The sequence below is a fragment of the Hypanus sabinus genome, chromosome 5, assembly GCF_030144855.1.
Source record: "Hypanus sabinus isolate sHypSab1 chromosome 5, sHypSab1.hap1, whole genome shotgun sequence".
In the NCBI taxonomy this organism is placed as follows: domain Eukaryota; kingdom Metazoa; phylum Chordata; class Chondrichthyes; order Myliobatiformes; family Dasyatidae; genus Hypanus; species Hypanus sabinus.
The window spans coordinates 44,904,609-44,932,326 of NC_082710.1; the positions used below are offsets into that span (position 1 = coordinate 44,904,609).

The 27,718-nt window shown below is 40.3% G+C and overlaps 2 protein-coding genes across 5 annotated transcripts in view; one reads left to right on the forward strand and one right to left on the reverse strand.

Moving 5' to 3' along the window:
- Nucleotides 1-21,526, forward strand: part of LOC132394118 (intracellular hyaluronan-binding protein 4.S-like) — a 60,444-nt gene extending 38,918 nt beyond the window's left edge. Inside the window, exons 5-8 of the mRNA XM_059969878.1 lie at nt 10,577-10,657; nt 12,182-12,356; nt 12,704-12,892; nt 19,381-21,526. Coding sequence (XP_059825861.1) covers nt 10,577-10,657; nt 12,182-12,356; nt 12,704-12,892; nt 19,381-19,437 — 502 coding nt within the window. The 3' untranslated portion in view covers nt 19,438-21,526. The remainder of the gene's footprint in view (nt 1-10,576; nt 10,658-12,181; nt 12,357-12,703; nt 12,893-19,380) is intronic.
- A 139-nt stretch (nt 21,527-21,665) lies between these two features.
- The window catches only part of LOC132394116 (dual specificity protein phosphatase CDC14A-like), a 90,263-nt gene continuing 84,210 nt past the window's right edge, over nt 21,666-27,718 (reverse strand). For 2 of the 4 annotated variants that reach the window (XM_059969875.1, XM_059969877.1), the window contains 2 exons: nt 26,362-26,484; nt 21,666-23,128 (listed from right to left, as the gene is read on the reverse strand). In XM_059969875.1, the coding sequence (XP_059825858.1) occupies nt 23,017-23,128; nt 26,362-26,484 (235 nt within the window). In that variant the 3' untranslated portion in view covers nt 21,666-23,016. Of the gene's footprint in view, nt 23,183-26,361; nt 26,485-27,718 lie in introns of those variants that run through there. The other 2 variants (XM_059969876.1, XR_009512185.1) reach the window with 2 other exon arrangements.

Below are 27,718 nucleotides of genomic sequence, written 5' to 3' on the forward strand. Positions count from 1 at the left end.
TTTGAGGTGAGAACGGATAACAATCCTCTCACTTATATTTTGACTTCGGCGAAGCTGGATGCCACAGGACATCGGTGGCTGGCGGCATTGTCGGTATATGATTTCAGCCTGAGGTACCGCCCCGGAAGCAAGAATGTCGATGCGGATGCATTGTCTCGTCGGGAGCCGGGGGAGGAGGAGAGGGACGAGGAGTGGGAGAGTGTCCCCGCCCCTGGAGTGAAGGCGATGTGTCAGTTTGTTATCACCGTGAAGGCCGAGGGAAGAGGGAGGCTGGAACGAGCCGTGGACCATTTGGGGGTTTTTGATGACGCCATACCCCTAGTTTACTGTGACCTGACCGCTCTGGGGACTAAACAGTTGCTGGAACTGAGTCCGGGGGAAGTGGCAACTGCTCAGCAAAATGACCCGGGCGTTGGCTGAGAAGGCGAAACACCCATGCGTGCCTCTGTTGTTGAAGGAGTGGTCTCGGTTGAAGTTAAAGAACAAAATCTTGTACCAGGTAACGACGCCTCCGGACCAACCCCACTGTTGGCAACTGGTCCTGCCGGAGGAGTATCGCCAGGCTGTACTCCAGGCCTTACATGATGATTCTGGACATTTGGGGGTGGAAAAGACGTATGGATTACTCAAAGACCGGTTCTACTGGCCCCGGATGAGGGGGGACGTCGAAGAATACTGTAGGGGATGCCGTCATTGCATCCAGAGGAAGACCCTGCCAGCGTTGGCGGTTCCACTGTCACACTTGCAGAGTGCGGGACCTCTGGACCTGGTATGTATGGATTTCCTGTCGATTGAGCCTGACACCAGCAACACCGCGAATGTATTAGTCATCACCGATCATTACACTCGCTATGCTCAGGCATTTCCCACCAAGGATCAGAAGGCGACGACAGTGGCGAAGGTGTTATGGGAGAAGTATTTTGTGCATTACGGCCTTCCCAGGCGAATCCATAGTGATCAGGGGCGGGACTTTGAGAGCCGCCTTATCCAGGAATTACTGACTATGCTTGGGGTTGAGAAATCCAGGACTACCCCTTACCACCCACAGGGAGACCCTCAGCCAGAGAGATTCAACAGGACCCTGTTGGATATGCTCGGGACGCTGGAGATTGGGCAGAAAAGCAGGTGGAATCGTCATATTGGACAATTGGTTCACTGTTACAATTGTACTCGCAATGAGGCTACAGGGTATTCACCCTATTATCTGATGTTCGGGCGGGAAGCGAGGTTGCCCATTGACGTGTGTTTTGGAGGTGGAGTGGGTGAATTTCCCAGGAAGTCCCATCTAAAGTACGTGTCCGACATGAAGAGTGAGTTACAGCGGGCGTACGAGTTGGCCGAGGCGGCGGCTACCAAACAAAATCAGAAGAATAAGAAGCGGTATGATCGAAAGGTGAAGTTTGTACAATTATTACCGGGCGACCGGGTCCTTTTACGGAATTTGGGACTCCCTGGTAAGCACAAGTTGGCAGATCGATGGGCGGCCAGCCCCTATGTAACAGAGAGCCAGATGCCGAACCTGCCCGTTTACCGGGTGAAACCTGAGGATGAAAAAGGGCCTATCAAGGTACTCCATATGAATCACCTGCTGCCACTGGGTCAAGCGGTGCAGGTGGATAAGGAGCCCGAGTGGGAGGTTACGCCCAGTACAAGGACTCTGCGAGGGCGCGGAGAATGGGAAGAGCCCGCTGCTGAAGAGCGGGGACGGGTCCCTCACCCGGGAATGGCTACCGATTCAGAGGAGGACGACTCAGATGAGTGGGCCCTGTTCCCATTCGCTGGTGCTCCAGTACCAGGAGAGGAGGCTCCTGGCCCTTCCCATACTGAATTGGGTGAGAGGAGGGAAGGTCTTGAGGGTCAGATGGAGAGGCAGCCTACATTGGTGGGAGAGAGGGTGGAACCCGAGCGTGAGCCGGAGAGATCTCAGGTGAGGGAGGACCCCTGTGAGGAAGGGGGTGCGGGTCTGTCAGGTAGACCTGGGGTGTCCGAGACAGTGGGTTCGCAGGTGACGAGGGAGCCCAGTGGGGCAGAAGGGGTATGGAGATCTCAGAGGATTAGGCGCCCCCCGGAGCAGTTGACATATGTGGTACTGGGAGAACCGAGTGTGATTTCTACTGCTCTGGGTAGTTATGTCACTGCTTTCTGCACCTGGGTTGGGTTTTGTGTGTTGCAAGAAGCGTTGGGGACCTCTAGTAATGCCATGAGGGCATGACATTTGCTGGTGGGGAGAGAATGTACAATGTCCTGGGTATGTTACTCAAAATGGCCTCTTTGGTTTGTTACAAGTAGGAATGTTTCTTTGTCGGATAAGTGTTTCTCTCGCCGTTGTTTCACTTTAGAATGGCTGATATGGTAATTGTATTCATTTGTTAATCAATGGGAAATGTCATTGTGTCTTGTGATGCTGGGAACTTGGGGGAGGGATTTTCGCGGGTTTTTTTGGGAAGGCCGAGGAAGACGCTGAGGAAGGTGGACGTGTGCTGGACTGCTCGTAAGACCACCGGGGTGGTCCCAGGTGCGACGGCCGGATGGGTCGATTGGTTTGTTGATTGAGCTCCAACGAGTGCACTAAACAGACTGAACTTTGATAAGTTGGCGCCTTTTGTTTTTTTCCTTGTGTATATATATATATATATATATATATATATATATATATATATATATAGTATTGCCTACTATTTTTTTTAATTTTAGTAAACTCTTTAAAGTGTATTTCATAACGGTATTTGTTGTGGGTTTGATACTGTTGGCGGGCGCGAGGCATTAACTCGATTCTCACAGCACCTGCGTGTACGGGAGGTGGGTTGGAGAGTGGCTGGATCTCCTTTTTCCCCTAGACATATACCAGCCTGTTGGGTAAGGGTTACATAATGTTAATGGATTTTGTGTTTAGACTTGGGTCTCTTTCCAAGGTATCTCATTATATAGTTGCAAGTATTCCAAAATCTGAAATACTCCTGGCCCCAAGCATTTCGGATAAGGGGTGCTCAACTTGTACTAAATTTGGATAGCTCATGAATAGGTGGGGTAAAAAAATTCTCAACTTGTAGGTAGGATTTCGATCTGCTTTTGCATGCTGCAAAAATGCCGTGTACTAAAGTAGAACATTTGAGTGTAGTGTCAACACTTCTAAATGTGTTGACATGTAGTGGACAGACATTGATGTTGGAGTCTGAAACAGAAATGTTGGAAGTACTTGGTCAGTCAAGCAGCATCTGTGGGAAGGGAAATCAGTCAATATGTGTTGAGTCTGAAACCCCTTTTCTCAGACTGAGGTGGTAGTGGAGGATTTACAGTTTTCAAAGCCCTTTTTTGGGGGAGGTGGTTGTGGGTGAAAGTGAGGTGTCAAACAGAAAGCCTATCTGGATTTAAGCCAAGCCACATGAGTTATTGAGTGATAAGGGACTGATTGTTAGACATTTTAAAGAAAATATGTGAGGAAGAGTTTGTCAAAGAACAGTGGCCATATGCATAAGAAAACATGAAAAGATGAATTGGATAAAGGAGTAAGTTATTTTGCCTTCTTAAGTCTTCACCATTCAATACAGTCATTGATTATTGATCTTAACACCATATTCTGCTCTTACTTCATATGCCTTAATGGCTTTTGCTTTACAAAATATAAATTTTAAATGTAAATTCTGTAACTTGGTCTTTAAGTGCTTTGTGTTAATGAATCCACAGGTTTACACACTCTAGATCGCATAGTTTAAAAAAAAATCTTTTGTTTTTGCTTCTGAAGATATTTTGTATTTGCCCTTCTCATTAAGCCTACAAAAGTATCCACTTTTGTTCTTGGCAGCTGCAGATCTTACTGAGAATATCCGGAATAAAATAGGCAGAATTCCTGGCACTGCAGCTCATGAAGTACCTTTGCCTGTTCAATACAGTTCACTAAGTTTTAAGGGTATTATTAATGGAAGACAGATGACTTCCAATTGTACCCTGATGGCAAAGCAACAAGTGGCTAGAGTAGAAATTGCAGTTTGGCTGTAAAACAATCTTTAACAACGTTCCTGTGTTGTGACTGTGACTAAGTAACTAGAGAAACTGGAGAAGTTGGTTGACATGAAAGTCTTCATTTACTACGACAAGTAAACATTCTTTTGGAGGCTTTTAGTAGAATCTCCAAAACTCAAAGTACATCAATATTTCATACTCTTGAGGACAATGGGTAAGAGTAGGTGATCCAATACAATTTCAAAAGCTGCAATGGCATTGCTTGGTTCAATACTTTGTGTCTGACAAGTGGTTCCTTTGAAATACATTTACAATGGAAGAGTATTGTAACTGTTAGGACAAGTCTGAAGATTCAGATGCCTTTGCTGGGACAACTGATTTACACGGATGGTCTAAAAGGTTCTGAGGAGAGAGAACCCAGGCACCCAAGATTAGTGTTCTGAGGCTGACACAAAATCCCAGCTATAGATAGATCAGCTATGTCCGTGATCATGTTTAATGTGCTAAGTGACAGTATCAGTCTGGTGTGAAAATTTCCTTGAACTTGATTACATTGGTGCAAGTAATTTAAGCCTGGTTTGATGCAGGGTAATTAACATAACTCCATTGTCTAATGTTTGGCTGATGCATATGAGAATGCCTCATGGTCAATACTTTTCAAAACATATCTCTTAGTAGCCAGCCCCCTGCTCTAGACTAACAGCCTGATCTGGCAGATAGTGCTGTTTCTTTGCAAATCTGTCCTGTTAACTTCAAACTGATGCTGCTCGTAATTTGCATCAAGAGCTGAAAACTGGTTGTTGTTGGAGTTAATATCAGCTGCATTCACATGATTGCATAGCTAGTGAATAATCCCTAATGTACCTTGATCCTGGACAGAAATATTTTACAGGAAGGCCAAACTTTGAGGATCTAATTATAAATACACCATTTAGGATCCCCTCCCCTATCACTCAGCTACCATGTCCCTAAGTGGATCGACATCTACACTGTCTATCATCCCTAACTGGCTATCTGCAAGACTCCAGCAGAAATGGAAATGAAATACTCCTAGTCTTTTATCCTTTATTTATCCTTTTGATGCATTTAGCTGCTCTCTAAAATGCAGCTTTGTCGTTCATGACATTTTGCTGGTTGTCTCCTTCCTTGGTCGGCTGGTGGTGTAGTGATATCAGCGTCGGACTCCGGAATGGAGGTTCCCAGGTTCAAATCCAGTCTGGCCTTTCCCGATTATGCTTTTTGTCCAAGCTGGGTTGAGTGTTGAGCTCGCAACTCGACCTTGTAACATTAAGAAAAATACTGCAAAATGTCTGTGTGAGGAGTGGCGTGCCACACAGTCTTTTGATCCGTACCTTGTAAGGCATGAAAATGCGGGACACTGGCTTCTCAGCCCTGAGTCGTCGTCGTCGTCGTCGTCGTCATCATCCCCTTCCTTGTTGGCTTGTTGCAGTAAACATTGTATCCTTTGCTGATTTGGTCTCTGTATAACTTGAAAATTATCTGGTTCTTGTTTGAATTAATATTTCTTATATTCACATAATTCCATAACCCCTGAATAATCCCTAACAGCCCACTGGGAGACAGCACTTTCTGCTTTTGTTGGCATAAGCCAACTGCTACTGCGCAGGAAGACATTCTGATTATCTTTGAAAGGAGTAGTTGATCAACACCACCTTTGTTCCTTCAAGGTTATTTAAACTTGGGCTGATGTACCTTTTCTGGTTATTTAAACAAAAAACCAGCATATTGAGTATTTTTGCAATAGTTCAGAGAATATTTGAATCCATTTAGTTCATCCATCTGGAGAGGTGTAATTTGTGCCAAAGAAAAATAACATTTTTTAATAATACTAATTGCTAACAACAATTGTTACTATACTTGGTAGGGCCTTGAGTACAGGAACTGGGATGTTATGTTGATGTTGTATAAGATGTTGGGGAGGCCAAGTTTAGAATACAAGACCTAAGATGTAGGAGCAGAATTAGGCCACTCGGTCCATCAAGTCTGCTCTGCCATTCTATCATGGCTGATATAACCCTCTGAACCCTATTCTCCTGCTTTCTCCCTGTAACCTTTTGACACCCTGTCTAACCAAGAACATATCAACCTCCATTTTAAATATACTTGGTGGCTTGACCTATGCAGCAATCTGTGGCAGTGAATTCCACAGATTCACCACACTCTAGTTTAAAAATAATCCCTCCTCATCTCTGTTCTAAATGGATGTTCCTCTATTCTGAGGCTGTGTCCTCTGATTCTAGATTCTCCCACTATAGGAAACACTGTCTGTACATTCACTCTAAGCCTTTCAATATTCAATAGGTCTCAATGCAATTTCCCTCATTCTCCTAAACTCCAGCGAGTATAGGCCCAGAGCCATCAAATACTCCTGTGTTGCCTTTATGGCATTTGTTTAGTTTATAATATTTTTGCTTTAGTAATTCGTTTGTTAGCATTTTTTAGTTAAAGTTAGGATTGTTTAAAGTAAATTCGTTGTCTGTGATATATCGCGGCATGCGATGATGTCACATCCGGTTTCGCCGCGTCTTGTGGGAAAATACCGGTTTGGAGAAACGGGAAGGAGGGGGCTCACATGTGCAGGATCAGCACAAGAAAAGTTGTCTTTCTACGCACTAGAAACATAGTGAAGCAACGCCGTAAGTTCGTGAGATAATCGATATGTTGAATTAAAATGTTAACGCTGATTCTGTTAAAAGTAAAGACGGTTGATAAGGTTTATGTTTTCGTTAGTTAAAGAGTTGCGGATAGTTTGTGTTGAAGTGTATTTAAAACAGTCAATGGCGTAGGTAGATTCTGACTGTATGCTGCATTTTAATGTAATGTAGTTGTAGTTTTACCTTTGCAAGTGTCTATGATGTAAATGTGATATCAAGAAGGAAACAAATACTGTACAAATCTTGTATTGTTTTATCAACAGTTTTCACCATACGTTAATGAGGAAGAGTGAACTGTAAACGGTTAATCTTACTACGATCCTGTTTTCATTGACTACGGTTTACCTCGGTGTTTAGTTCAGCGCTCTCTTACACCTGAGCGAGAACACTACAACTCCTAACCCTTTCATTCCTGGAATCATTCTTGTGAACTGCCTCTCCGATGCCAGCACATCTTTTAGATATGGGGCCCAAAAGTGCCCACAGAGTTTCAAGTGCGGTCTGACCAATTCCTTATAAATTCTCAGCGTCACATTCTTGCTCTTCTATTCTAGCCCTCTTGAAATGAATGCTAACATTGCATTTGCCTTCCTTACCACTGACGTACCCTGCAAGTTAACCTTTAGGAAACCCTGCAGGACTTCCAAGACTTTTTGCAGCTCTGAATTATGAATTTACTCCCCATTTAGAAAATAGCCTGTTTTATTCCTTCTACCAGCTTTCATGACTGTACACTTCCCTGTACTGTATTCTATCTGCCTCTTATTTGCCCATTCTCCTAATCTGCCAAGTCCCTTTACAGCTTCCCTGCTTCCTCAACACTACCTACTCCTCCACCTACCTTTGTATCATCTTCAAACTTAGCTTCAAAGCCTTCATTTCCTTCATCCAAATTGTTGACGTATAATGTAAAAAAAAAACTGGTCCCAATACCAACCCCTGTGGAACACCACTAGTCACTGGCAGCCAATCAGAATATGGCCCCTTTATTCCCACTCTTTGCCTCCTGTCAGTCACTCAATCTTCTATCCATGTTAGTATCTTTCCAATAATACAATGGACTTTATCCACTGGAGCCGTAGGAAAACTAGGGAAGTTCTTAAGGAGTTATACAAAACTGAAGGGTATAGATGGGCTTTTTCCCCTCAGGTTGTGAGACAAGATTTAGAAATCATATGTTTAGGGTTAAAGGTGATGTAATTAAGTATCTTGGGGGAGGGGGGATCTACTTCAGTCAGAGGGTGGCATGAATATGAATTGAGAGGCTAATGAAAAGGTAGAAGCAGGTTCAATTGTAATAAACTTGGGTTTGGATGGATACATAGATGAGAAAGATAGGAAAGGCTTATGTTCCAGGTGCGGATAGATGGGGCTATACAGAAAACCTGGCCAGCATGGACTAAATGGCCAAAGGTTCTATTTCTGTGTTGTAGTGTTCTATCACTGACTGAACAAGGCCTATTGAACCAATTGCTACTAAATTCCACAAGGAGAGAGAATCATTACTCAAATAAGCCATTCTCTCAACAGCCATCACCAGCTCTATTTGCTGTCCCATGTGAGTGATCAGTTCTGTTCATGATTAGCTCAACTGTTCCCAAACTGCTTGCTCCTTCTGATCTGCTATATTTAATGTGATGCAATATTTGCACCAGTCATCGATTTTTTTTTTAATGGAAATTATCTACTCCTGCTTTACTTTTTTTCCTCGTGTATCTCAGTGAACGCTAGTGTAATGTATAAAAGAAAATATTGTCTTGTGCTCCAAGGCAATGTTGCATTAAAGGGTTTTGTAAAGGAGAAATGGTTGTTCTGTTGAACTTGTCACATTTTTTCCCCATCATATCAGTGGTTGAAGTGGAAGAAAGGTCTTGCATTTAGGCTAGTGGTGGTGAATTGCATGTGAATTTCTCTAAACCTTTATTTCTACAATAAAAATGATGCCTTGTATATTGTAAGGGAAGAACAAAATTATGAAAATATCTCGAATGCTGCCATTAGAGATCTGTTTATGTTTTATATTAGAGGATATAGCGCCTATATAAAAAAAATTCACCCCCAGAGGTTCTAATGTTTTACTGTTTTACAATATTTAATCACAGTAATCTATTTTTGCTTTTTTGTCACTGATCAACGGAAAATTCTGTGTCAAAGTGAAAACAGATTTCTGCAAATTTATTACAATTATTGAACACAAAATAATTGCAAAATTACTCACCCCCTTCAAGGTCAGTAGCCTTGAGTCTGTGTGGATAAGTTTCTTATAGTTTTGCACATCTGGATACTGCAATTTTTCTCCATTCTTCTTTGCAAAACTGCTCAAGCTCTGTCAGAGTGCATGGGGATTGTGAGTGGACAACCCTTTTCAAGTCTAGTCACAAATTCTCAATTAGATTAAGGCCTGACTCTGAGTTGGCCACTCCGGGACATCAGCTTTGTTGTTTTTAAGCCATTCCTGTATGGCTTTGGTTTATGCTTGCTGGAAAACAAATCTTCTCTCAAGTTGCAGTTCTCTTGCAGACTGCTTCAGATCCTCCTCCAGGATTTCCCTGTATTTTGTTGTATTCATTTTGGCTTCAACCTTCACTAGCCTTACAGGACTTGCTGCAGTGAAGGATTCCCACAGCATGATACAGCCATCACCATGCTTCACAATAGGGATGGTGTGTTTTTCTGCGATGTTTGGCTTATTCCAAACATAATGTTCAGTCCAATAGCCAAAAAGCTCCATTTTGGTTTCATTACACCATAGAACCTTCCAGCTGACTTCAGAGTCTCCCACATGCTTTCTGGCAAACTCTAGCTGAGATTTCATTTCAGGTTTTTTTTTTCAGTAGTGGCATTTGCTTTGCCACTCTCCTATTGAGGTGAGGGCACCTGGGCAACAGTTGTTGTATGTGCAGTCTCTCCCATCTCAGCCACTAAAGCTTGTAACTCCTCCAGAATTGTTAAGTCTCCTGGTGGCCTCCCTCACTAGTTACTCAGTTTTTGAGGAGGACCTGCTTCAGGCAGGTTTACAGCTGTGCCATGTTCTTTCCATTTCTTGATGATTGACTTAAGTGTACTCCAGGGAATATTCAGTGACTTTGAAATTTTTTTGTACCTATCTCCTGACTTGTCCTTTTCAACAACCTTTTCACAGAATTGCTTGGAGTATTCTTTTGTCTTCAAGGTGTAGTTTTTGCCAGGATACTGACTCACCAGCAGTTGGACTTTCCAGATACAGATGTAATTTTGCTACAATCAACTGAAACACCTTGACTGCGCACAGGTGATCTCCATTTAATTATGTGTCTTCTAAAACCAATTGGCTGCACCAGTGATGATTTGGTGTGTCATATTAAAGGGGTGAATACTTATACAATCTTTTTTTGTTTTAGATTTATAATTAATTTAGATCGCTTTCAGAGATCTGTTTTCACTTTGATACAAAAGAGTTTTCTTTTGATCTGTGTCAAAAAAGCCAAATTAAATCCACTGTGATTCAACATTGTAAAACATTAAAACATGAAAATTTCCAAGGGGATGAATACTTCTTTATAGGCACTGTATGTCATTCCCTCATACTATGTATTACATTTTAGGCATGGGGTGACTTGAATATGCACATTCAATATAATTCTGAAGTTTTCATCATTATTAAGAAGTGTGGCTTGTAAGTGGAAAGCTGGGACTTTCTTAAGAAAGAACTATCTTTTTTAAAGATGAGAACAGATGTGCCAACTGAATAGATCTCTTTGAGACTCTCAGGTTCTTTGAGCTTTCTGTAAACAACCATAAATTTTAAACATTTAACGTAAGGAAAACTTCCTTTGGCCATTGAAAGAATAAATTGCATTATTCTAACTTAATACTTAGAGTGGCTATGTTGTCGAATGCTTTAATAAATTGTGACAACATCTGGGTCAGACTGACCACAGCTATTTTTCCCACAATTGCAGGGAATCTGACGCTACTCCAGCTGAAGAAATGACTGAAATGGAGGAACCTCAAGAAGTGCACGAAGGAGATGTGGAAAACAAGTGAGTTCACTATTCTTCCTGCCACAACACTGTACACATGCTTTCCACATTCTAGCAATAGTTCATCCATCTAGAAAGCGGCCTTTTGTTTTAATTACTCAATACTATCCAGAAATAGCTTGTGATTAATATTTCAAATTTCACCCACAAAATGCCTTTTTATAAAAGTGAAAAAGCCCAAGTTTCTTCAGTCTTTCCTCGTAGCTGTGAAATTTAAGACTTGATCTGATCTGGACTTGCTGTTTCTTTAATTGAATGTGTCAGGGGCCAGAATCGACAGTGCTCAAGGTATGGACTGGTTCGGCACTATATAGTTTGCACATGACTTCATCTGACTTGTGCTCTGCTATTTTGGTTAATAGGTCAGCACTCTATTTACTTTGTTGATTGTGGCTCTGCATTGGTTGGACATAGTGTCAAGTCTGCTAAGACTGGTAGGTCTTTTTCAACTTCATCCTAGGTTACTTTGACACCATTCAGAGTACATGTAACACTGATACTGGGTCATTAATCAATCACTTTTGTGATCTTGAGCCATAAATTCATTGGTTATAACCAATTTATATATGGTTGATTGCCCATTAAATATAATTTTCCTGCTACACATCATTTCTTGTACACCTTTCTCTCTTGTGGATCAAACTGTCTTCCTTGGCTGATGTGGAGTCGCAAGCATGGCCCAGTTGTTAGTTTTTCTTTTTGGGTAAAGGTGGAACAGTTGATTATTTAGCATTCTGTATTTCATGGGATCAATTTGCTGCTTCCTAGTTGTTACAGGTATAGACTGCTGTGCTCTCTTTTTCTGTACATTTTTACTGAATACTGCTTAATTATTGCATTTATACTACATATTTTTGGTATAGTGTGTTGAGTATCTAGTATTGTAGTTTTGCTGCTGCAGTAGCCTTTAGTTCTAGCCTCATTTCTAATGCTGTGAAACTTCCATTTATCTACAGCTTTTATACTAGATTTGGCTCTTTTACGTCTTGAATATCTGCTTGTATGTGATTTGCCTAAAGCTGAGTTCATGTTCACACCCATGTGTTGACATATTGTGGGTAAGGATGATTAAAGAAACTGGGACTAAGTCGAAAGCTTTTGTTTTCATGTTCACTTTCGCTGTGCATTAGCTGTTTCGTTTGCTTTGTAATGATACTGAGAGTTTTTCTTTAACAAATGTACAGCTGCTTAACTTGGACATCTTTCAATTGAAATTGTCACAATCATTTTAAATATATATGCTGGGGACGAGGGGAAGCAAAGTAATGGCCACACTGAGATGTTAAGAGAACACAACTGGAAAGGGTAATTATATGAGCTAGCATCTGTGTGAAATTTCTGGTTGGTGACCGGAGAAAATTCTTAATGAATATACCACTGAAGTGAGAGGTTTGAGTGGATGCAGTTGAATGATAAAACTGTTATTGGGAATGTAGCATTTCCGAGAGCTGCCACAAACAGCCAGTCACTGTCATAGGATAATCTTTAGGGACTAATCACTGTTTTTGTTATAATTTGTTATAGAGTGAATGAAGAACATGACACAATAGTGGATGACGGTCCCCATGAAATGACTCTAGATGAATGGAAAGCACTTCAAGAGCAGACTCGCTCGAAGAAGGAATTCAACATACGTAAACCTGATTCCAGTGTTCTGTCAAAGGCAGTTGTGATCCATAAGTCTAAATATGAAGGCGATGTAAGTGTATTAAATGTTCAACTGTTCCTTTTGGATTGTGCTTTTGGTAAATTTCAGAAAACCTAGATGCAGGTGTGGTGGTCTGCCTGGTGGCAAACACCAAATGCCTTCATTAACCCCATAATTGGTCTATCTTAAACATTTTTGATGTGGTAGTGGTGTCCTGTATATCTCCCAGGTGGGGAAGGAAGGAGAAAATCGAAGTAGACAGCCTGACTTGTTCAGCTGACTGCTGTAGAGGCCAAAGGTTGGGGATAACTTAAAAGTAAGATTGCATGTTATGTCTTGTAGTCAATAAACCTCTCATATCAAGACTTGAATGTAAACATTTTTGCTTCCTTAATTAGGAACAGAAGGAAGAATCTGATGATGAGGATCACCATTACTTTAGAAGATCAGTAAATGACATCACCTCTAAGCTGGACATTAACTTTGGCAGTCTTACACGCCCTGGACGAGGACGGGGTGGTGCTAGAGGTCGTGGAAGAGGCAAACGAGTAACTGAAACCAGGCCAGAAGTACCAGCTGCAGAAATGGTAAGCAGTCTTAATGTTGGAGGTGAAGGAGGGAAGTGAGAACACACAAATGGGTGAAGAGTACAGATAACCAATTGTGTAGCAATGAATTCCTGTCTTGGTAACAAAATGCAGCCTTTTATAGCACCTTTTATTTTATTGACTTTTTAAATATTTCAATTGGAGAAATAATGATTCTACCTGTAACCATCCAGTTCCGTCAGCTGCTTAAGTCTAGGGAAGACACCTTCTAGCCCCACCAAGCAAGGGAGATTGAAGTGCAAGCCCCCCAAATCCCCGTTTGTGTGGATGCTCTGTGATTTGTTACCCTGTTACAAATATGTACCACAAATAACAGACAGTATGCCTCATACAATTAAAATATTTAGCTTTATAATTCTTAATTTGACTAAAGGAAAAGCAAAAAAAAAGAGCCCATTTTAAATAGACAATAGGTGCAGAAGTAGACCATTCGGCCCTTCGAGCCTGAATTAAAATGAAACACATTTTAATGTGCACAAGTTTTAGCTCACAGTTTCCCCTTCGCTGATCCTCCTTCGATCTCCCCAGGCTTCATCAAGTCACAGCCCCACTCCGGGTCAACTCCTCTGACCTCTTCTCTCCAGTGTCTTCTCTCTTCTTCCCCCCCACCCCCCAAAAGCCCCAAGTCCAACCTTAGTGTCCCTCACCAGAGAAACCTCCCCTGAATCCATTCATCCTAATTGGATGGCACACATTTCTCCTCATCTCATATCTTCAACAGTAACCCAAACAAGCAGCTTACACAGAGAACAGAGAAAAAATATGAACCTTGTAAACCAGGGCATTACACACCATTTAAACAATTTTCAAATACTAAGCCGTTTGGCCTGTTCTGTAATAAAAACAAGGACATTTGGTGATGACCCTTCTTATGAATTGATTTTAACTACGGGCAAAGTTCTTTGTCTTCTCCAAATCTATACTTTGCAACTTGCATAATAATGAAAAGCATCCCACTTTTCAGCTACTTTCCAATGAATCATTTTTCTCACACTTGCTGTGACCAGTTCACTCTTCAACTTCCTAAATAGTGATCATTTTGAATAATTTCACACAAATGTAACATACTTTTGACATGTTTACACCATCATGGTAGTATGGCCCACCTGGTGCAAAGAAAGAACCATTCCACTTTGACTCAGCAAGTGGTTTAGTTATTTTCATCCAATGTGATGTGGTTCTGGAGCTGGAGAGTCATTTCAAAGTGAGAGTTTTTTTAGGGGAGGTAGTAGAGAAAACTAAAGTCGGTTGCTGTTTAGATAGATTGTGATAATGTTAATCCTGAGTCACCGAAGAACTATGGGTGGAGAAATGGCAGGTGGCATTTAACTTGATCAAATGTGAAGTATTGTACTTTGGGAAATCAAATATGTATGAATTTTGTGGATGCTGTAAATATTGAACTTCAAGAAAGAATACTGAATGCAATTTGCTTTATTCTACAATAATTATAGAGTATTAACTCAGACCATAAGATATAAAAGCAGGTTTGGGCCACTGGCCCATTGAGTCTTCTCTGCCATCTAATTATGCTAACTTTTTTTCAAAGTTGCCTTCTCCCCGTAATCCTTAACCTCTTGCCAAGCAAAAATCTATCAACTTCTGTTAAATGCATCCAAAGTCTGCCTCCACAGCCCATAGTGACAGCAAATTTCACATATTCATCACCCTCTAGTTAAAGAATTTCCTCCTCTTATTAATGGAAATATCTTCTCCATGTCCAATATATTCAGGCCTTGAAATCCCCCTCAGCCTTCTGAACTCCACTGAGTACAAGCCCAGAGGCATCAAAATAGGCAAGTTGAACTATTTCACAACTGACAATTTATGACTATGGTGGCAGATGAGCTAGATGAGTATTTTGCATCAGTCTTCACTGTGGAAGACGCTAGCAGTGTGCCAGATGTGAAGGGTGTGAAGGAAGAGACTATTGCAAGTGAGAAGGTGCTCAAAAAAAAGCTGAAAGACCCAAGGACCAGATAAACTACACCCTAAGGTTCTGAAAGAGGTAGTGTTGGAGGCATTAGTAATGATCTTTCAAAAATCATTGGACTGGCATGGTGCCAGAAGACTGGAAGATTGCAAATGTCACTCCACTCCTTAAGAAAGGAAAAAGGCAGCAGAAAAAAATATAGACCTGTTAGCCTACCTAAGTGGTTGGGAAGATATTGGGGTCAATTTAAGGTTGAGTTTACGGAGTACTTGGTGACAAGACAAGATTGGACAAAGGCAACATGGTTTCCTTAAGGGAAAATCTTGCCTGACAATCCTGTTGGAATTCTTTGAGGAGATTACAAGTAGGATAGATAAAGGGGATGCAATTGATGTTGTATATTTGGACTTTCAAAAGGCCTTTGACAAGGTGTCACACATGAGGCTGCTTACCAAGTTAAGAGCCCATGGTATTACAGGAAAATTACTGTCATGGTTATCGCAGTAGCTGATAGGAGGCAGCAATGAGAATAAAATGATCCTTTTTTGGTTGGCTGCCTGCGATTAGTGGTCTTCATCAGAGGTTGGTATTGGGACAGCTTTTTATGCTGTATGTTAATGATTTATATGGTGGAGTAGATGGTTTTGTTGCCAAGTTTGCAGATGATACAAAGATAGGTGGTGGGGTATGTAATGCTGAGGAAGCAATGTAATTGCAACAGGACTTGGAAAAATCGACAAAAAAGCGGCAGATGGAATACAGTAGTGGTTGCCAACCCGTCGATCCTTGAGACTTTCCCAGTAGATCCTGAGGGGAAAAAAAGGAAAAAGAAATACACAAAAACTGTTGAGAGATTGTTTCCAGGTTGTGAGGTTTTAGTTCCGTTCTTTCTGCCCAGTGCGCATGCATGTAGCTCCCCCACACTATACAGTGTAATTCAATGGTCCCCAACCACCAGGCCAGGAAGAAACAATATGAGTCAGCTGCACCTTTCCTCATTCCCTCTCATGCCCACTGTTGAACTTGAACCCACGTGAGGTCATCAGTTGCCTAACCGCAGTGACACCCTCGCACCAGGGATCACTGGTTGGCCTTAGGCGGCCGGCGGGAAGTGCCGTTGCTACTGGCCTGGAACGCTGCCTCTAAACCTGTTTAACGCACTGAATGTTTGTGGGGAACCCAGTGCTAAAATATTCGCAGACGACCTAATTTGGGCCCAGCGTTTCGTACGTATCAGAGCAGCTACCTCGCTGCGATCTACTGAAACAAACTTTTGGCGGCCGATAGATCCTACAAGGGGGGGGCGGGCGTGCGCCCTGTTACATTCCTCGCTCAGTCGCTCGCTCTCTCTGGACTGCGACTGTCGCGGCCCTGGCATGGGGATCTCCAGCCCTGACCTTGTCCTCTCATCCGACCCATGACCAACCGCACCTGGCCAGGGTGGCTGGTGGATGGGAGGCTGGAGCTTGGACCCAGAGGCTGTCTAATGAGGCAGTGAAGCCCTCAAAACTGCTTCGGTTCCTTGAGTCCAAGCACCCCGCACTTAAAGACAAATGTGTTGAGTGTTGTGAGTGGAAAAAACGTAAGCAGCGCGGGACAGAAGCTAAGTGCTGAGAGCTGTGAAAACTAAATTGCGGAATAGACTGGACATAAGGAACCTGCTTCGAGTATCGATGTATTCCTGTCGTGTTTAACACCCCCCCAGCCGGTCGATCCGCAAGAATATTGTCAATATTAAACCAGTATGCAGTGCAAAAAAAGGGTGGGTATCCCTGGTGTTCATACACTATTTCTACTTCCAGGTTGCGGGGTTTTTACTTCCAGTCTTTTCTGCCCCGTGCATGCGTGTAACTAATTGATCTGGGATCGATCTTGCTTTGAACTAAGGCCGAGGTAGGGGATCTTGGGCTTAAAAAGGTTGGTGACCACTAGAATACAGTGTTGGGAATGATACAATAATGCAGTTTGGTAGAAGGAACAATAGTACGGACTATTATCTAAATGGGGAGAAGGTTCAAACATCAGAGGTGCAGAGGGACTTGGGAGTTGTGTAGAACATCCTAAAGTTTAATTTGCAGGTAGAGTAGGTGCTGAGGAAGGCAAATGCAGTGTTAGCATTCATTTCAAGAAGTCTAGAATACAAGAGCATGGATGTGATGCTGAGGCTTTATAAGGCACTGGTGAGGCCTCACCTTGAGTATTGTGAACAGTTTTGGGCTCCTCATCGAAGAAAAGATGTGCTGGCATTGGAGAGGGTTCAGAGGAGGTTCACGAGGATGAATCCAGGAATGAAAGGGTTTGATAGCTCTGGGTTTGTACTTGCTGAAACTTAGAAGGACGCGGGGGTATCTCATTGAAACCTTTCAAATGCTAAAAGGCCTAGACAGAGTAGATGTTTCTCATGGTGGGGGAGTCTGGGACAAGAGGGCACAGCCTCAGGATAGAGGGGGGGGATTCCATATAAAACAGATGCAGAGAAATTTTTTAGCTATAAGGTGATGAACTTGTGGAATTTACTACCACAGGCAACTGTAGAGGCCAAGTTGTTGAGTGTATTTAAGGCAAAATTTAATCAGTTCTTGATCTGACACAGCATCAAAGGTTACAGGGAGAAGGCCAGAGTGTGGGCTGAGGATGGGGGGGGAAAAGGATTGGCCATGATTGAATGGCGGAGCAAACTAGATGGGCCAAGTAGCCTAATTCTGCTCGTATGTCTTATCGACAAGATGAACTGAACTGAACTGAAAGGTTCAACTTTTTGTTTTTAAAGAGACATATGAATGCTTGTCAGCACTCTTGCAATATCAATATACTGTTTATCATATGATTTGATTGAGAAGTGGCATGATTAGTATGTTTATGGATGACAGCACAATTGGTGTAGTGGACAGTGAAGAAAGTTGTTTGAGGTTAAAACAAGATCTAGATCAAATGGGAAAGTGGGAAAAAGAATGACAAATGGAATTTAGCTTGGGTAAGTATAAAGTGGTTTATTTTGGGAAGTTAATGAGAACATAGTCAATGGCGTGGCCCTGAGGACTGTTGCAGAACAGACCTAGTTCTCTGGGAAAGTGATGACAGAGTGGTGAAGAAGATGTATAGCACGCTTGTGTTCATTGATCAGTGATCTGAATATAAGAGCCGAAATATTACAGCTCTACAAGATGTTGCTGAGACAACACTTGGAGTATTGTGTGTAATTCTGGTTACTATACTATGGGAAGGATGTGATTAAGATGGACAAAAGATTAGCGAGGATATTGTGTGGCTGGAAGGCCTCAATTATAAGGAGATACTCAATAGACTGATCTTTCTCCCTAGAGCAAAAGAGGCTAAGAGATGATGTTGTAGAGATGTTTAATATCATGAGGGGCATAGATAGGGTTTTTGATTTTTTTCCCCCAAGTGTAGAAGGTATAGATTTAAGTTGTGAAGGAAAAATTCAAAGGGAACTGAGTAGCAAGTTTTCTCAGTAGTGGGTATATGGACAAGCTGCCTGAGGAAGTGGTAGAGATGCTTCTGTCACAATATTTAAGACATTTTGATGGACACATGAAAAAGGGTATCAAGGGATATGGGCCAAATGCATGCAAATAGGGCTAGCTCAAGTTAGCACATGGATGAGTTGGGCTGAAGAGTGTTTCTGTGTTGTGTAAATGTGGCTCCTTGACTGCAAGGGTGATGCAATTCACCAGTAAACTGCACCAGCTTAAATAATGCAAGTTGCATGTAGATAGTGTTCAGTATAATTAGTAATCCTGTATGAAGTGGCATTAGGGCTTTTGAATACATGTGATAATTGATTATTAACAAGCTATTTCTGGAAAGAATTTACACATTTGACACCAGTGCTATATTGCCAATCAAGTACTTTTGATCTACAATCAGTTTTGCATATGGGTAAAATTTCTAATTTTCAGTATTAAATGTTCTCTGTTGGTTGATTTGTATACAAAAGGTAAAAAATGTTAGGAAATATATCCCATGCTTCAAAAATGTTTACATCTAAGTATCATTTGAAGATAATTGCACAGCAGGCAACCTTTGCTAGCTGCCTTGCGTTTGGGGGGGAGGGGTGGGATTACATGTGAAGTAAGCAGTTTTTTTTGCTTGGAGTGAATGGAAGTGTTAAAATTATGGCCCATCAACTTTGAAATGTTAATGTAGAATCACACAACTAAAATTATTCCCATTTGGTCAGATAAAGTCTTCCCAGTTTCAAATGGTAGAGGATGCATTTGGGTAAAATTACTTCATAGCATAAACTGTATGAAGCAACTTGAAATGTGTGGAATTGCTCTGAAAGTAAGCATTTTCTTAATCAGATATTGGGAGAACTAACAAAATTCTGCAGTTGTGACCTTGAAATGAGGACAAGTATTGCAAATGCATAGTCTTACACTTGTACCCACTTATTATTTTAAATTGGCATAAGTTTTATTTTGTCATCTCTTTAATCTGTTGGTCTAGTATTGAGGCAGCAACTCCAATCTTGTAAATCATTATCAACTTTTCAAAATTTAACTCTCTCCAGATTCAGATCAGTGCTCCCAATCCTGATGACCCAGAGGATTTCCCAGCTCTTGCTTGAAGCAGTATTGAAATATAGTAGCTGGCATCGGTTTGAAGAAAATAGTTTTGGCACATCAAGATGAGAGGCGCTTTGCTTCAGTTGCAACACTGACTACAAGAAGTGGTACTTTAGCTCACAATTTGTGAGTTAGACTTTTCTGTTCACTACTGGGTGTGAATAGATCTTGTTCAGTGTTTGTGATGAAAGATGGATGGAGTGACATTACTACTGAGTTTTCAGCACCTTCCTTTGTGCTTCAATTGTGTAATATTGGCAAATATCTTAAACTGCTGAAGAGGTATATTTGATGTTTAAAATGCTATATATTAAAAAATATTGAATGGTTTGCTTGAATTGTAATGGTTTCCTGAAAAAGCACACGGGTAAGAGAATGCAGCCTTTATTCTGACAAGAAGATGCTAACATTTGGTTAACTGTAAATTTTGAACTATTGCAGGCATGTTACAGAAATGGCCTACTTCGGTGCCTACCCAGTAGAAGTAGCTGCATTTGCATCCTTGAAGTCATTTTGAACACTGTGCACATGTCCTTGAACTTGAAAGGTTGCTTATTAGATCACATTTAAAACAAAAACAAAACCAAAAAAAAGCTTTGATTTTTATTTATCCCTAGTGTCAGTTTTTGGAAGCTGAATGTTAAATTTGTTGAGTTTGAACTAACTTATGTAAAGGGAAAGATGGCATAACTTGCCTTTTTGGGAAATGATTGTGGAAATTTGATGGATTAAATGCAGATTTGTTGAAAAGCTATTTTTTCCTTGAATATTTCATCCTGTAGCAAAAAAAGATTGTACATTTTATGTAGTAGTGCTTAATTATAGTTTCATCAGGCTATTGTTGATCTACATTGTGCACACTAAACTGCAAATCTTCGTTTAACTATACAAGAATGTAAAAATACAAAGTTTATACTTGGTGCATTGGTCACTTTATATAAAAATACCTGGTTTTAATTTTTACAAATGGTTATTCCAGTTTTATGGAACTTGTACATTTGTGTTGGGTAACTGGGTAATGTGAGATATTTAAACTAGGTATGCAAAAGTTTGCTTAAAACATACAGGGCAACAAAATGGTAATGCTGACCCTTCATCGAGCGCTTTTTTAAAAAAAAAACCATGACAGGTTATAAGTTGTTCCAAGTTTCTTGTTAATTGAATACTGGCTATAGGGGGGCAGCAATGACGATAAGTGGCATGTGTTTGCATGAGCTGGGCCCATTGAGTTGTTCTGTGTGAGCAGTGCTTGTACAAATAATTCTCATGGAACTTTCTGTGCACCAACCTTATGCTGGGGCCTCCAGTAATGTTTTTCAGTAATTGGAAGCTGGTGAACTTTATAGTTCTGGAAATATTTTCAATAAGTTGTGTTGAAGGCAGTCTTTAGCCTACACTTTATTCTGGATCTTTACAGCACATTTGGGGATTAAACATTATTCAATGCCAATGCCTCAGATGGAGTTTAGCAAAGCATTCAAGCAATATGTAATGAGGGAATTATGTTTGAGGTTTTATTTTTAAGGGTAGACCTGATTTTAAAAAATATATAGTTTATAAATGCTGAAACTATTTTGAAACCTGATGTCTTTATTACATCAACCCAGTCACTAGAAGATACAACTTGGACCACTGCATTACTATTTGGTAAACAGTTTGACTGAGGTGATATTATACATTTATATGAATTACTTTCATCAGTATAAAGTTGAAGCTATTTTGACATGTGCAGCAAATAGTTGAGCCAGTGATTGAACTGGGAACCCCAATCCTTCAGGGCAAAAAGATTTTCACTTTACACCTGAGGCAGCAGAATTGTCTATTGTGTTGGGATGTTTGGAGTCCTTGACTTTGGTGTGTAGAAGACTAATTCAGGAGAAACTTCAAATGGTAAGCTGGAGAAAATGTAATGATCCAGAACTAACTGCCTTTGCAGAGTAGAGGCAGGTTCAAAAGCAAATTTTATTTCTGCTTAAATTACAGGGCTTTTTGGAGTGGATTGATTGAATGCCGTGTTAAAACAGTGCAGCTAATGCAAAGTTTAGTACTTCAAGATGCACCAAAGTTAATTTACATGGGGTGTGTAATAATGGAGATGTTAATACTTCTGGTGAACTTACTTCAAAAGTTAATACGTTGTTCACTCATAACCTTGAGAGTATTCTCTTCATTCAGTAACCACAGCTCCTAGTTTTGTTTCAGGAATAAGATCTCATGCTCATTCTTTAAATGAATAACAACTATTACCTGTAAGGTTTATTTATATACTGCATACATATTATTCTGTACAAAAGTGGTATATAGTCTCTTAATTCCAGTTTTGCATTGCAACAGCTCAGTTACACAAACCAGAGAAAAGATATTTCCAGTTTAAAAATACCCTCCACCCAAAAGCTGCAAAATAAAAATAAAATGCTGGACCAAGGATGTAAGACCATCACAAGCAGACAAAATACCATGAGTTTGCCAGTCGCTGAAGTTATTTGACATGGAAGAAAAACACCACATCTGACTGCTACAAATTGATGTCTAGTACTGTATTGCTTTAGCTGTAGAATACAAGCTTTTTGTAATGCTACAAATACTTGACCAATGCTGTTACAGTACTGTAGCAAATAAACTGCACGCTTTAATTCACAGAACATAATTATTTTTTAGCTGAGCAAGATCCATTCTAAGGTCACAAAAAATTAAAACCAGACTCAAAATACAGCTTATCCATGCGTATAAAAATATTATTCTTGTACCCCAATTTGGGTCAAATTTTTATTACATCTCTTCCACTGACAGCTCTTCCATTCCTCCACATCAGCTCTACCCCACAAGGTAGAACATGTCTAGTTGTAACTGATTACAAGGCCACTTAACTTTCCAGATTTTGTAATTCCCTTAACATTCAATATTTAAGATATTGATTGTTTTTACCATTTAGTCTTGTAACGCATAATTAGTTTGACAGCTAGCAAATTGAACAATTTTAAACCTTTTAACTTTAAAGACCCAAAGTTTAGCATTATTTTTCTTGCCACGGCTGGTGATCTACATGGAGGAGGGATCAAGGTGTTTGTAGCTAGAGCAGTTAGTTTTAATAACCATTTTGTAAAAAAACGATCCCTCTGCATACTTCAAACATTAACACAAAGCAAGGAAATCTGTTCCATCTGGACTTCAGTGGCTCTGGTGCACACCTCGGTTTGAAATTTATCTGGTATTTTTGGAATGTATTTATTTTTGGAAGGGGAAACAATAAAGGATCAAATTAGCAACTTTTGTAGTTGTAATTTTTTAATTTAATTCAAACTTCCTTCAATAGCTAGATCCTTCCTTTACCATGATCTGGAAAACACAACTAAAATGAAAATTGGCATGAAGATTTTGGTTTGCAGCTTGCTACCTGGGTGCTGCAGAAGCTGGACTTTAACCATGAACTCGTACAAATATTGTACTAAAGGCCTTGTTTGCAGTCAAAAATGCTTCCCCCCCCCCCCCACTTTGCAGTTGCTTGCAGATGTCTTTCTCTACTGACCATTGTCATAATTAATTTCTGAAGAAGATATTCAAGTCTGTTATTTTGTCCAAGTTCAAGAATCCTTCTGAATGAAGTTATGCTGCTCTCCAACAAATTCCAAGTTCCATACACAATGCAGGGAAATTGTATTTTCCAGGCTCCTCTTCAAATTTCCGAAGGTGTTACTTTGGAATGAACGTTAACGAAGCAATGGTACTTTAGTACTAATACTGGAGTGACTTAAAAAAGCAAATTTAAAGAAAAGTTAGTGGATAGTTAAACTTGTTCTGTTATATTAAAAGTTCAAGAAAGTGACTTTTCATCTCACAGCTCAATCTTCTACTATCGTGTACTGGTTGAAATTATTCAGGCTAAAATATGAAATGCCCAAGGAAGGAAGTAGTTGATGGGTGCAAAAGCAGGTCACATAGCTCAGGAAACATCCATTTACTGAGATCATGATTGTGTGACTTCAACTCCAAATACTTTTAACAGCTGTATCTAACAAATGTCATTGAGATTAATGTAACACTATCATCTGTATCTCAAAGATTTACACACTGCCTTTGCTCTTAAATGACCCAATTTTATCCTTTAGCTTTAACTTTGGATGAATTGTTTCTTTCACTGTATCAGATTGGAGTTTTTAAAATGTTTGTTTTTTAAAGTCTCAAAAAAATTAAATCACTTGGTAAATCTAGTACTCTTGCAACTATGAAAGACTGTCGGACTTTTGTTTTGGAGGACCAGTTGCTGATCTGATTACACCATTGTATTGTAGTTAGATACACTATATATAATCCAGGTATGTAATGGATGTGTTGAAACAATTGGTGCAGTGGCAAGAGGTTACTTAACGTTGTCATAGGGGTGGTCCGCAGTGGTGTGTATCTCAACTAGCCTCTGATGACCATGTCCAGCTCATGGCCTTCATTTGTGGTTTAGCTATTGAGCCCGCTGGAACAGTTACCCGTTTCTACTAACAGAAGGGGCAAATATGGGTTAGTAACACCTTAAAACCAGTCATTTCAGGCAGATGGGGCTTGCCAGCTGTGATTGGAAGCTTATCTAGGAGAAGAAAAACTGATCTCAGACCTCTACATGAGAAAATCTGCAGATGCTGGAAATTCAAGCAACACACACAAACTGCTGGTGGAACGCAGCAGGGCAGGCACCATCTATAGGAAGAAGTACAGTCGACATTTCGGGCCAAGACCCTTCGTCAGGACTAACCGAAAGAAGAGACAGTAAAAGATTTGAAAGTGGGAAGGGGAGATCTGAAATGATAGAAGACGGGGGAGGGGGAGGGATGAAGCTAAGAGCTGGAAAGTTGATTGACAAAAGGGTCACAGCTGGAGAAGGGGGAGGATCATGGGACAGGAACCCTGCCTTGCTGCTATACCCACTCATGGGGGAAGGCTTTGGGAGTAAACCCCAAGGATAAATCCAGACCTGCAGTCTGATGTTGAGTTCAACATTATCACAGGAGTTACCAGTCATTGCTAGTGCCAAACTATCTGCCTCGTGTTCCTTTGGATTCATCAGCTGCATGGAGAGGGGGAAGCCTGCTGTGTGGGCAACAGCTTGCTCCCCACATCATACTGCCCTGGCTTGCATATCACGGAGAACTAGGATGCAGTATCTATGATTGACCCTGAACAATGAACAATCGCAAGAGGGTTACAAATCAACATCTGGTCTGATGTAGCGGAAGAAGTTGTGAACTTTTAAAAACTTAAATGCAGAAGTCATTACTGTTAAATTGTGTGCAAGTAAATTTGAAATATTAATCTTTAAACTTTGTTATTGAAATACAACATGACAGTCTTTGTGAATTGATTAATTATTTGTGAATTTAAATGAAAGGTGAGGGCTGATATTATAAAGGCCAAGAAATTGTTTTGGACGTGTGGACGCATCTAATGGCTTGAGAGAAAATCTGATTTATCTAAGTCCTAAATAGCTAACAGTTATCCTGACACTGATCTAGGTTCTCCAGCTAGAAGAAGCTATCTGTAATCATCTATTTTAGTTAAAACGTGCGAGAAGCTTGCAGACTATCCAAACCATGGCTCTGGCTGCATATCCTACTTGTACTCTGGGCCATTGCACTCAAATTCCAGACGAACCATTTTCACTTCCATGCTCTATGATAGTTCGACTGTAATGTGAATGAAGGTTGTTTACATGTGCTAGGCTATTTAATCTTAGTTCCACATTACCTTCCAGCTCATTGCATTTGTTCAAACAAGCTTCTCTATCTGCATTTCAACCTTAGTTGAAAAATGAAGTTTATTTGAAAACCAATTTTTAAATATTTTGAGGAGGCAACTTTTTTTTCAGGGGTTTAAGTTTAAATATGTTCCTGTCAAATTATGGACACCTTCAGTGGTGGAGATTAACAGACATATTCTAGAAGAAAATTCCAAGGTTTTGTTTACCTTTTTTATGGTACAACTGATTTTAATATTAGCTTAATTAAGAGCTCCCTATGTTGTGCTGAAAGTTCCCATCAACCTCAATTTATGGATGGGAAGTTATGTTGCAACTTTACAAAACACTGGTTAGACCATATTTGAGTATTGTGTGCAGTTCTGATTTTCATGCTATAGGAAGCAGGTGATTGTATTGGAAAGAGTGTGGAGGAGATTCACTGGCATGTTGCAGAAGTACTGTTATGTGGAGCATAAGCAACTTGCTTCATGTTTGTTTCCATGGAGCAAAGGAGGTATCCTGCTGGAGATATAGACTAGGTGGACAAACAATTCCCTACCCCTTACTGAAGCTTAAATTTCTGTTTCCTTATCAGTCTTGACAAGGACTGCAAGCTTAACTTTTGTTATTCTTCCCATAGAAGTAGCCTGACCACCTGAACTGAGTAGCTTTTGCTGTCTGTCTTTGGTTTTCACCAGATTCTCCCTCCCCCCCCCCCCACCCCATGGTAAGCAGATTTAAATCAAAATACAGTACAGGTATAAGATGGGAGGAGAGTTTTACAGAGAATTTGAGGAGAAAGGTTGTTCAAACAAGAGTGATTGATATGTGGAACTTGCTGCAGAGTAGATGGTGGAGTCAGATACAATCACTGTAGTTGAAATGTATAGAAAGGCAAGTCATAAAAGGACATAGACCCCAATGCAGGCAAATTGGATTGATGTTGATGGGCAAAATATGGAAATAAATACGGTGAACAGAAAAGCATATCTGTGATGCAACTCCTTGACTGTTTCTGTAACAATTTATTTACCTCATCCACAACCTGCTCAATCCAGTAGTCTCAGTATTTATTAAATGTCCATCTGACTTCATAGCTAATGTCAATAAGCACCTTCTCAAATTCATGCTTTTGCTTAATTTGTGATTACAGAAAATATTTATCATTGTTTTTAATGTATTAAAGATATTAATTTTGCCTTACCTCCTTAAATTACTGTTTGTCGCCATGGATCTGGTTGTGCGTTTGCTTGCAAGGCTGACGCCAGCAATGGCACATGGTTTAGAAGCCGGCTTACAACTCTGTTTGCTAGACTGTAGTATTATCCTACAGATAGGCAATTAAAATGATATTTTTTAAAAATGCACTTTACAAAACTCACCATGTTAAAACAAATTACCTAGTTTAAGTTTATCACTACTGGCAATTGTAGCCACTTATCAGATAATCCTTTTGTCCGATCCATCATTCCCTCATCACTTTTGAAATTTAACCAACTTGATTGCTCTTTCCACACATGCTTCCCAACCTGCTGAGTTTCAGCACTTTCAGTTTTAATGTCAGATTTCCAGCACCTGTGCATTTTAATTTTGAAAAGAAATTATCTGTATTCACATGCAACTTTGTCTTTAGTGTCCAAGAGTGAAATATGTTTATAATTACTTTTTTTGTCCTGAACCTTATGCCATTGCAACTTGGAAAATCAATATAATAATGAGCAAGCTCATGTAATTTTTAATCTCAATTTGAGTTAACATATTTCATTCATGAAGTCAGATGCCCTTTAAATATTTCATTTCATTTGGACATCTTTGAATACCAATTTTAGAATCATTAGTAACAATGCACTCCAGTTCTCCCTTTTGCTCTAGTCTTTGGTTTGTAGAAAGGGGGAAGGGGTAGAGGGAAGAACGGTAGTTACAATTTTCACAACACAGTGACAGAAGGTCATTTTTAAAAATCTTACACATAGCTTTCAGCTGAGATTAAAATCAACTGAACCATTACTGCCACACCAAAAGTTAAAACTACTTTGTGTTTAAATCCATACAGTAGGACTGAATGGACAAGCATTTGCTTCAAGGAGTATAACATTGTGCACTTCCAGTTACATCATAATTTATTCAGTTATCCACAGCCCGCCACTTATAGTGCAGTGCTGTGTAGTTATATCAGTCTTTTCAATTTCAACATTTAAAAATTCTACTGTGGCAGCTGACCATTAGTCTGGATTATGGCTGACATGTTGGACACCTCACCCAGGCTGTATCAACCATTTATGGCTGCAGTTGAGGTTAATGTTCCTGTGTCATGGCCACCCAATAAAGCAAAGTGCTCTTTGAGAGGTGACCAGGCTGCAAACAGAGGAGCCTGGGCTCCAGATCACTGACCGTCATTGCTGCCAAAGACCTTTTAATGTTTAAAAAAAAAAATGGAAATTGATTTATTTTAAAGCTCATTTAATTGAAAATATTGCTAATTAAAGGGAAAAAATGTTTCTATCCAGATCATTAACCCCGTTCAAATAGATGGAACCACATCAGGTATATCAAAAGCATCT